This window comes from Lampetra planeri, chromosome 3 (genome assembly GCF_965212315.1).
Source record: "Lampetra planeri chromosome 3, kcLamPlan1.2.h2, whole genome shotgun sequence".
Lineage (NCBI taxonomy): Eukaryota > Metazoa > Chordata > Hyperoartia > Petromyzontiformes > Petromyzontidae > Lampetra > Lampetra planeri.
The window spans coordinates 13611601-13623271 of NC_136109.1; the positions used below are offsets into that span (position 1 = coordinate 13611601).

At 43.3% G+C, this 11671-nt stretch overlaps 1 protein-coding gene across 2 annotated transcripts in view; it reads right to left on the bottom strand.

The window, feature by feature from the left end:
• The window catches only part of CLPX (caseinolytic mitochondrial matrix peptidase chaperone subunit X), a 32845-nt gene extending 22319 nt beyond the window's left edge, over positions 1–10526 (bottom strand). For both annotated transcript variants that reach the window (XM_078621279.1, XM_078621271.1), the window contains exons 1-4: positions 10102–10526; positions 6487–6659; positions 3888–4008; positions 2145–2296 (exon numbers count right to left, since the gene is read on the bottom strand). In XM_078621279.1, the coding sequence (XP_078477405.1) occupies positions 2145–2296; positions 3888–4008; positions 6487–6659; positions 10102–10165 (510 nt within the window). In that variant the 5' untranslated portion in view covers positions 10166–10526. The remainder of the gene's footprint in view (positions 1–2144; positions 2297–3887; positions 4009–6486; positions 6660–10101) is intronic.
• Between the last annotated feature and the right edge of the window lie 1145 nt (positions 10527–11671).

An 11671-nucleotide genomic window follows, 5' to 3' on the forward strand; every position in this document is an offset into this window, starting at 1 on the left:
TTAAACATTAACATCACATTATGTTCACAGCTTTAAATAGCTACCACCTGACAATATTAACTCTGAAGAGAAATTAACTCTGCTTAAAGACCACGTGTTCACAACTTCATGAGGGATGCCAGAGGTCATGAGAAAGATACAGACAGGTGGACCTTGTACACATACTGCCAAGTGCTTATTTATTTATTCATAAAGGACTAGGATATTTTCTGTGTAACTTTCTGTACTTGTGCACTAATTCATAGATAGTCAATACTGCCTTTGTTTACCAAGAAAAAACAAACGCTTGTGCTTACGTGCAATGATTGGTTAAAATGTTAGTTTATGCACTCTGACACTTTAATGTACCATAGTCATATAGCCGAGTGGTCAGTGCACTCAGATTTGATTGTCCACGGGAGAGCTTCTACAGGAACACAAAGGTCCTCATATGGAGCTGTTGTAGCCCCAAATCTGCTATGTTCGAAATTACCTGCAACGATCAATTGAAATATAATGGACTTAACGATGGTTTTTCAGGTAACTCTTGCAGAATCCCAATAGTTTCACACCCAAGCAAATAATGCGCAATAAATTAAAAGGGCATTCAAAAGAATAGATTGCAGACAAGTGCTTTAGTTCGCCAAGCATGTAGGGAGGGGGAGGAAACTCTGCTTTGTTTGCAGTGAGATCATTACAACGGGCAGGCGAGTGGACGCCAGAGAACCCATTTGTAGCCCAGCCAGGGGGGGGGGCATTCCCAAAGTCAACCCGAGCAGTATGCCAGGGCACAGCGACACCGCATTTTGTCACACATTGTACAATGGATGTGAGCCTCACGTCTATATATAATTCAGTGCCTCATTGAAGTTTGCCTTCTAGCATTATAATCTAGATTTGAAGTTTTCGTGACTGCAGGGATCCATACTCTTTGGTTCTTTCGGTAAAGTCACGTAGGTAGAAAATAAATTAAATCACGACGTTTCGATCGCAACACAAGCGACCGTCATCAGGCGGAACCGAAACAGCAGGACAACTGCTGATTTAGCAGTCGTCCTGCTGTATCGGTTTCTAGCATTATCACAATGTTTTTAACTTTTTGGCAATCAAGAACTTACACAAGCACCTTCCTTATGAACCTCAGCAGTTTAAAAAATGTGTCTACAATAGGAAAATAGAAACACCGAGATATCCTTGCTATTGACACAATGGAGCTCGTTTGAAAATGGAAACACCGAGTGATGATCTAAACTTTGCTCTTAAATGCTTGAGAACACACATCCACTTTTTTGTTTCTCCCAGGGGGACATTGTTATATACTGGGCTGGATGTTATATATATTTAACTCAATCCCTATCTTCTCCACCATGCAAACATGATCTGCAAAATAATGATCAAGCATCACATTCAACAATTCAAATTGCTTGCACATGCAGTTAAAATAAATGTGGTTTAAAATCCACAAATTACGCAATGGTAAAAAAACAAGCATATGTTGATTACACAACGGAGGCACAAGACGTGTTGGGCAGCAGGCTTGTTTGTTTCCTGATAATATGCAAGCATGTGAATAATAATACGTTCTTGCTTAGATTCTTGGTAATTCTTGGCTTATTTGGACTGAATACAGTAATGGCTTTTCTGCTACATTTAGTTTCAGCGCCATTAATAGAGCACTGCCCTTTCTTTTTCAGCCATTTTTAAGGACGAAAACATCAAATATGCCGAATAATCACAAAGAATGCAGAGGTTTAGCACCGGAGCACGTCAGGTGGCAGACTGATTGGGAGACATACTGTGAGTTTGTTTGTGCAGAACCGGTGCCGGAGTCAGCGTCATACCGTAAATGCTGTCCGACCACCGTAAATAGTAACACGGGTGGCAATTGCCGATCTGCCATAAGTGCGGATCGATGCAAGTCGAATTTATCTGCTGTAACAAAGCAATTGACTCAATCAAAAGGTCATGAGTTCAAATCCAGATCAGGTCTCAACTTTAGCCATAAATATCCGTTGGGCTACAGCTAATGAGAGACTGGCCCCCTGTACAAAGTGAATTTCCGTAAACTGGCTCAGAGCTGCCATTGGTGCAGAGCACAGCCCATGGCTGATTTGAGGACGGGGACACTGGGCTTGCTGGTGTACACAGGCTGCAGGATGACGCACCTTCTTGGGCGGTGGCGGGGGCTTCTGCTGGAAGGCTAGCTTGGCTGCCTCTGCTGCCGACTCGGGCTCCTTGAAGCTCTTGCGCGAGTCCGTTTCCGAGAGCACCACGAAAAAGTGATGACACTTCTCACACTTGACAAAACGACTTGACGCTGCTCCAACACACAGGCACATGTCATTGTTATTAAGGACGGAAACGTGGAAATAATGGAGCAATGCCTCAATTACATCAACACATATTGCAGTCACCCTTTGCCCATAACATCTTCAATTTCAATAAAGTTTACATTCATAACGTGGAAGACAATGTAACAGTTTTCAGAGCCAATATAAATATAAAACCATACCAGTTTCTTCCAGAATATTACCTGCCAATCGTATGAAAGGTGCTTTTATTATTATTATATTTTTACACACTTTACATAGTCTTGAAAACAATCACGAAATTGCTGGTAATGTTAGAAACATACAATACTTATTTATGTGCAACCTCTCCACTGTTATTTACTTTGTATATAATGTTTGACAAAGTTGCAATTATTCATTAATCATTATAGTTCATTATCTTATCGAGTCTGTAGAATGTTGAGGAAAACTTTTGTATACGACACTACAGTATAAAACACATTTTTTAAATAAAAATTTACGTGGGCAGAATTTTATTCTTCAAGTTTAAGTATCGGCATTCATTTTCCTGCTCGAGCAATATCTACAGATAGGTTTCCGCGGAACTCTCATGTTTATTTTATTCCACATGAAAGTAGACCAACAGCATGGCTGAGTGCCACCCACAAGAGTGGATTGCAGCTCTCCACGGTCTCTGCATCGCAGGCACTTGCACTCGTGCCAACCAAACACAAGGAACAATCTGTTTTTGACTACATCTTGACACGGTTACAACATTACACTTGACAGATGTATGATGTTAGCATGCTGACTGTAGGTTGTTTGCTTGGGGTCATTGATTTAATGTCCAAAGCTGTCTGGTACTCTAAAGCAGACCAGGAACGTATGGTCTCAACACCAAAACCCAAGTAAGAAAGGAATCCACATCTACAAAATAAACCACTTATTGTAAGGTTAGTATTTTAGAGGTATCTTGATTAACAGGCACTCACTTGATGATGTAAACTAACTGAAACTTCATTAATTACAGAAAAAAAACCTGTGAAGATTAATCTAATTACGGTAAATACATTACATCACTATTACTCCAAAATAACTGTATTTCCTTTTGGTGGTTTTGATGACAGAAACCAGAGTAGTATACTTTTCAGTATCTCAACCTTCAGGAATTACTCACTGGAAATATCATACAAATATGTTGATATGCTCACCGAAAATTGTTCCCATTTTTGTCAAGAGAATGCTGAAGAACATGGTAGTTAAATGTAGTCAGAAAGCATCTGTGGCTGACAGGGAATCTGTATTCTAGTTGCTGTAAGTGAAATAAGATTGAGTGCCATCTCCTTTTCTTCCCCCCTACTCCGTCTACTCCCTTAAGTTTTTCTTCCCGCACCTTCCCTGGCGGGACTATGTCACTCGGCTGACCTGGGAACGCCTGGGAATTCCCCAGGAAGAGCTATTCCCTATTGCCAGGGACAGGGAGGTCTGGACCGCCCTACTTAACATGCTGCCGCCATCACCCTCACCAAGACAAGAGGATTGAGAAACGAAAGAACATTAAATAAGATTGAGTGCCATCGCGCAAGTGAAACAATTGATGTTGTGCTTGTGACTCACACACGAAGGTCTCCACGTGAGTGCACAACTCGCCACACTTGGGGCAGCGCAGCTGATTGCTTCCACCCTTTCCAGAGGCACCTGCGCTCTTCTTCCCTCCATTCGAATCTCCTACAGGTTTCTGTGGAAATCGAGGGAAACATGCAGCCAGGGTTTCCATTAATTTGTGAAAATTAGTGATGGCGCGGTGGCAAGCGCACGACCACCAGAGTGCGATTGCTGGTCGCAGCCCACATCCATCAGTGGTGCATATCATCTTAACCGGTCCTTGGCCTCTCTGACCAATCTGCAGAGCAGTGTTGAAAAGTACGGTCAAACAACCCCATGATTGATACAGCATGAGCAGGGCTTCGTGCAAGATGAAATTAGTTTCGTTTCTATTTAAAATGAACATTTAATGACTCTCCATCCTCACACTTTAAATATGAATTGTCATGATTTTGAACGTAATTGATGTATTATTTAATAATGCAGTGAATTCAAAACATTTTTACATGTATAATTCAATCAATGTATATCAAACATCATAATATATTTTAATAATTCAATCAATGAATGGTAACATGCCCAATGTGCATGATATCAAATCCCTTCCGTAAGATTGTATAAAATCACGCTTCTTTTTCCAGCTTAAGTTATGCAATTTGGTCTTTGTGGATGATTGCATTGGTCTCCAAATGCAGACAATCAGCCAGTTGGAGCATTTATTCAAATGAAAAGAACCAAAAAGTTGTGATCCAAATCTAAAGTTCAGGAACATGTGGAATCTTAACAATGATTACAGGCAGATGGCAAATAAGCCTGTCCCGTAAATAAACAGTGGTGAATAGCTTACAAGTTGCACAATGCAGCTTAGGGATCAGAAATGCAGGAGCAAATGGCAGTTTGCGTACTCGTGTGCTGAGGCCTTCACTGATAAAAGAGACACTTACTTGCCACCATCTCTGGTTATAACATCTAATCCTGTGTAAACCCACTGATGTGCACTCGTGATAGCCTCTGTTATAATAAGAGTTGTATGTTGATAAAAAAAATACTTATACCAACATTTGCACGGGGACAATGATTATTTTACAATTTAGTTACAGGTTAACTTTAACTTTAAGCTATTTGGCAGTGACAAAGGCATGACCAGCTTACCCTTAAGAATTAAGTGAATTGGTGTTCAATATACACTTTCCAGAGAACAAATAACTTCGGAAATTCCCCACAGTAATTAGTACACAGCTGTGAAAGTGGAACCACAAACGCTATAGACTCAATGGCAATCCCTAAAGCAAATATATGCAGTTTCATGATCACAATGGATAGGGGGACAAAGGCAGAGTGGTAGCCCATTCCCTACATGTTGCAAAGGAGTCTGGTTGAATTCCGGCTGGGCTCCCTCATTAATAATGTATGTATAATTAGTATACAATAATGTGGCAGTTTTTTTTTTTATAAAATGGCAGTGTTTGTATAACCAAAGCAAACATTCGGTTGACCCCTTTCAGCTGGGATTTGGAAATAATTATAGAGTAATCCAAATGTGGAAAGCTGATGGAACATTTTTCCATTGTTTAATGATCTTATGTGATCATCTAGCTCCCCGTGCTAAGCTCAATAACACTCCTGTTGCTGCCAGTCAAGTTCCATAATAAAAGCAACAAAAATAGTTTTTCATTTCGAAATGCCACTCAAAGGATAAGGAAACACGTTACATATAAGCTCTAACCCTACATAATGCCTCGTTTTTCCTGCAGGAAAAAGCTCTGTATTAAAAAAAAAAAGTTTACTTACGTAATTACACTTTCAATGTTCTCAAGAAAATAAATCATAAGCAGGTGAAAATACAAGTGAGCAAAGTAGGTCAAAGGAAACATGAACTGACCGATGACTGTGCATTCCCTAAAAAAGAATGGACTAGCAGAGGGGTGGCAACCTTTCAAAGATACATTTTTTGGCTTTAGTCTTTGACCAAAATAGTTCTAGAGCCGCATCACACAGAACTACTTGTCCACATACACAAACACAGCAGGTATACAGCAGATGACAATCGAATTCTGACTTAAATAACGAAATAGATGGAATAAATTGTGTCTATTTAGTTTTTTCCCTCCTTAGTTAATCTTTAACAATACCGTTTGACTGTACATTTTCTTGTCACCAAGGCATTCCATAGTGGCCTAATCCCTGTCATATTTAATACACAATTTTTAGGTTACATTATGTTTAAGATTAAAGGAAAAGAACAGCTGCCCGCAAGGGGAATGCCCTCTGAGGCCGCAGGTTTCTAACCCCTGGACTAGCATCATTACACAAAGCCATACATGGAGAATTTTATGTTGTCAGGTACAGTGTGGTGTGCGAACACTGTTCCTCCACTCCGACATATGTATATCCACTCCTTAATGTACCATTACCATTAACTGCTCTCAAAGGTCTACGAGAAAATAAGTCCGATTAAACTCATGTAGGCATAGTATATGCATAAACTTTGCGCAGGTTGAATCTGCAAGTTGTATGATCATGGTGCAAACATGGCAAAACAGGCCTGTGTGTTTATATGCTCAGCCAAGCAGAACGTCACTGCATACAAGTGTGCTTGTACCCCACCCACCTTACTCCCTTCAGTCACACCGGGCTCCTTCCCTGTGCCGTCTGTGTCTTTCTGTTTGTCCAGCACCGTGGAGATCGAGAACACACGGACAGGAAATGCACGGACCGCAAAGATCTGCCCTGGACTCGGTGTTCGGCCAGAATGCACTCGTGGCGTTGAACCAAAAACCTGCCCTGGAACACAAAGACAATGTGCTTTTAAACATGTTGTTGTCACTGCACGCTCTATCCCCCCTAGTGGCTGATATACCGTCACTAGACATTGACATGATAATCTCTCACAATACAATGGCCATCTCACGTAGGTAAAAAATGAAATAAATGAAAACAACAAAATTTCATTAATTTGATTTAATTTTTTACCTATGTAACTTTACCGAAAAAAACAAAGACTACTATGGGTCTCTGAACAGACTACTCAATAATAGCTTTCAAATATAGTAATCTAGTTTGTTAAAAAACGATGAGTTCGAGGTAAGGAGTTAGTTGGGAAAACAGCAAGTGGTACCTATGAGTCACACTTTTTTTAAACAAAGTTTAACATAAGAACAACTTAAAATCCGGCTACGTTTTGTAAAATTCAAGTTATGGCACTCATGGCCTTGCATCAACATGGTTCCATGGCGTTGCGCCAGTCATGCTCCAGAAAGAGTGTAGGCATGGCATGTTCACAGCAAGCACATAACGGCACAGCCACAGAACAAAATTACACGGAAACAGTTACAGATAGAGAACATCGTGGGTCCAGCATTATTTTCACATTCCGTGGAAACTTGAATGGCTGTGGGTGTGTGACGACCTGCGTGGCTCGTTGTAGGTAGACATTTTACTGGAGTGCAGCTTATAAACTCAAGTAGAGTTTTACGCTGTGGGTCTAAGCACGTTTCTTAACTCAATCGAAACAATAAAATGTATACATGTACATAAAATCACTGGGAGGGGGGATGGTGAATCATCGCATGTATTTAATTAAACGCGAAATAAAACTGAAAATTACTTTCACTTATAACTTGAATTGGAATTTTAATCCATTTCAAGGTGTTTACTTAAAATTATACCACAACCATGATGGCTTTGCGAAAGTCTCACAATCACCAAGCATATTATTGCTGCATAACTATGGCACGAGTAATTTAATCATTTACCTGATAACTTATCTGCCGTGAATTGTTTTAACCCATTAAACTCTCATATCAAACACTCTTATAGCAACTTCTCTTAACAAGCACGAACTTATCGAAGCAGGTTATAAATATCGGATATTTAACTGGGAGACACCATTACAATATCTGGCCACTCCCGCCATTTATTCTTTATGTTGTATATCTGGTAATACATTTCCTTCTTCAAGATATATTAAATATTTAAGGTAACTTAACATTTCTCTTATAAGAGGCCGGGCAACTCAGAGTTGAGAATACCGAGCTGGAGCTGCTTATATGCTGGCTTCAAATCCAAGCAAGCCACATATGATAACACGGGGTTCTGATTTTTGCACTTCATTTGGATAGATCCCGAATCTGCTCATTAAAAATATCAACCGTCATTCCATGTTCTATTCTTCTCTTATCAGGGTGGTTAGTAAAATGTTGCCTCCTAGTTTACAGAAGGGTTTACAATAGTTTTTAGAAACAGTTTGGTGATAGCTTCTGCCATGGACCATACTCATAACGCTGCGTTATGCACTTCTCCGAGAGAGAGTTCTGAATGGATTCTTAATCTTGATGACATTAAACAGATAACGATTGCGATAAAATAGTGAGAAAAAAAAACAACTATGATAGCTTTCTACTCTCAACGTAATACATTGATTTGTTTTGATTAGATTGTACAACACTTTAGACGTACTGTAATGTACAAACGCCGCAGTGCATTTAATTCGCATATTGATTCCCACATTCTAACATAACAAGTTACATTGCGCAAGTATTACACTCAATTATCAAGATGTGTTTTTACATTATCGTATATCATTATTTTGTGAAGATTGTGTGCGCACATTTTGTGAACAGATGTAGCACATAGCGAAATAGAAGTAGATGCCCTCTAACAGCACATGTTACGTGTGCTTTAAGGTGGGGTTAACAGAGCTCAGAAAACAAACCTATTCTCAAATCCCACAGCGTAAACACCGCTATAAGAATAAAGTCACTTAATTGAACCATAGTTCTGACACCGTAAATTCCAATACAAAACTGACCGTGAGTTAGACTATGCTGCATGACGATGTAAATTTAGTTTAGATATGATCATTTGGTTTACTTTGGGACGCGCAAGAATTACGAATTTAATCCTTAAAATATTTGACCAATTCCTTGTGACGATTACTCAACGTTAGGTTGCCGAAAACGCATATTGTGCCAGAACAGATTTCACAGATTGATTACTGGAAACATAATACACTCCGAATCGAGCACAGATGCGTGATCCACCAACCCTGCCCCCAAGGCTCTCGTGTATAGGGGTAAAGGTGGTTAATGGAACCATGGGAGGACGTAGGGGTCAAATGGGGTAAGGCAATCATCATATAAGGAGAACAAGGTGTATACAGGATACTGGGGGATGAAGAATATGGAGTGGTTAGAGGTTATAGGGGTTATGGGAAAGGGTGTGAAGGGTGTATTGGGGTAGAGTCTGACTAAAATTGGTATGAGAGATGTTTGTATGCGAATGGTAGATGTTATGCAGTGTACAAGGTAAGAATATGGAATACAGGGAGTAAATTGGGTACACATTACGGTGGGGGGGGCATATAAAGTACAGCATAGAATATACATAACACTGGAAATTACACAATGAATACAAGGTACAGTGAAAATGGGTAGCTTCAGGGTAACACATAGACAGGGGTCATATGGTTATAAAGGATGTAGGAAGAAACAAGGGCTAAGAGGCGGTGTCGATGGTGTATAGGAGTAGCATGACACATATAAATACGTGTAGTGTATCATGTAAGGGGAGGCCACGGTGGCTAGGAGATGTTAACTACCTCGCCTGGTGCACAGGTCGTGGGTTCGATCCTGACCCTGACGACGCCTGCTGCTGCTGTATATTTGGAGTTTGCGTCTCTCTCTCTCATCATCATGGTGGCTAGGAGAGGACGTCGTGGTGGGTTCGATCCTGACCCTGACGCCTGCTGCTGCTGTATATTTGGAGTTTGCGTGTCTCTCTCTCTCATCATCACGGTGGCTATGAGATGTTGACTACCTCGCCTGGTGTACAGGAGGTCGTGGTGGGTTCGATCCTGACCCTGACGACGCCCTGCTGCTGCTGCTGTATATTTGGAGTCTGCGTGTCACTTTCCCCGTGGTCGCGTGGATTTTTTTTCCGGACCCTCCGGTTTTCCCCTCCACATTAAGAATCAACATCACGCGTCTAAGAGTACGCTGGCTGCTATGAATTTCCACTTCGTTGAGCTATCGATTGTGGCCAGGTCACTTCTGAAAAATATCTACATAGCTCAGTGGGCCTCACCTTTATGAAGGCGACAGGGTAATGCGAGGCATACTGGGGTCCAGGTAGCTTGGGCAGGGGGTGTAGGGGTCAGTAGGGAAGAAGAGAGGCAGGGGAATGTAGTAGGATGAGGGGTGTGGAGGGAGGTGGATGTGGTCCTCACCGCCACGGGCCAGGGCCCCACGCACCACCACGCGTCCCGTCCACCGGCACCCAGCGCACGCCATGGGGCACAGCAGCAGGCGAGGACGACGACAGTCGCTTGCCGAAGACGAGCGGGCCCAAAAGAGTGACTAAATAAAGGAGTAAATTACAAATCAAACTCGAATCGAACCCGCAGCAGCCTCAAAATGGAGGCGCTGGCCCAGCGCCAGGGCTCCGAACGGGCGGTCGTGGGGTCAGTCAGCGGCGCTACCAGCCGTAGCAGCAGCAGTCAGGGCTATGGCAGCATCGGTAGCGGCGACGGGAAGGATGCGGATGGCCCCCTGGGGAGGCGGCTCACACCGCCGACTTCACTGCCACCACCGCCGCCGCTGCTGCTGCCGCCTCTCCTGACGCGCCGCTCACGGTGCGCGGGAATCGACTCCGTGATTCGGGTCGGTAACGAACTTTCGCGGCAATCGACTCGGTTGGCGCGCGTGAGACCCGCCTTCTCGTCTTAGGATGTTTCATACGTTTGAGGATTGTGGAGGTGGGGGGAGGGGGGACGAGCGGTTGGAACGCTCGAGATGTGAGATAATTTGATGGAACAAGGTTAGAGGAGGTGACTGAATAAAAAAAAATCGATTCTGGGATTCGAAACCGGTGATGGGGTGGAATCGCGATTCCCACACGTACAGTGCGAGCAGTGCGACAGCGTGCCGCACGTGACCCCTCGACTCCCCCAGGTGGTCCCGTCCCTTAAAGTGACTCTGCCCCTCCCTCTCCCCTCGGGGGACACGCCCCCTGTGGTGACTCTATCCCACCCCCCAGAGGGTAACCACGCCCCTTCCCCCCCTCGGGGGACACGCCCCCTGTGATGACTCCACTCCCAGGGGGTAACCCCGCCCCTCTTCCACCCGAGCGTTCCGCCCCCACTCCAACGCCCCTCCTCCACCCTGACCTATTGACCCCGCCCACTTTGTCAGGAGTGGATGGGGCAGAGCTTCCTGACACGTGTGTGTGTGTTTTGGTAATCCTGGTGACACGAGTTCGATTCCCGCTCACGGCCGACACCAGTGACGATTATCTGAACCGGTCCTAAGCCTCCCCTAGGTCGACTCAGCCTCAACTGAGTACGTGATGCGGTGTGCAAACATCGCCACTGGAGAGACAAAGGCGGCCGGGCATGGTGCTGGCCACCCACCCTCTCGTGTGCCGTGCAGGATTTCATAGGTGCTCGCTACGGGGCCGTCCATAAATGACGTCACGCACCTAGAGGGGGGGGTCAGACATTTGTAGACAACACGTTCTACTTTATTAAATAGACTTTTTAATAAATGTCTTCTCCTACAACATCACAGTGCAGCGCCACATTAAATACGCACTACAATGACAATAGTTTAAAGCGATTTGAGGCATGTTTTCTTTTTTGGGGGGGTGGGGGGCAGAGCTTTGTGACGTCATATTTGAGGGGGGCTCTGACTTTTTGTGACGCCGTGTGACTAGGGGGGGGGGGTCAAAAATCGTCCAAAATCGCGTGACGTCATTTATGGACGGACCCTTAGCACCGTTGGCTACATAGGGTGCGAAAG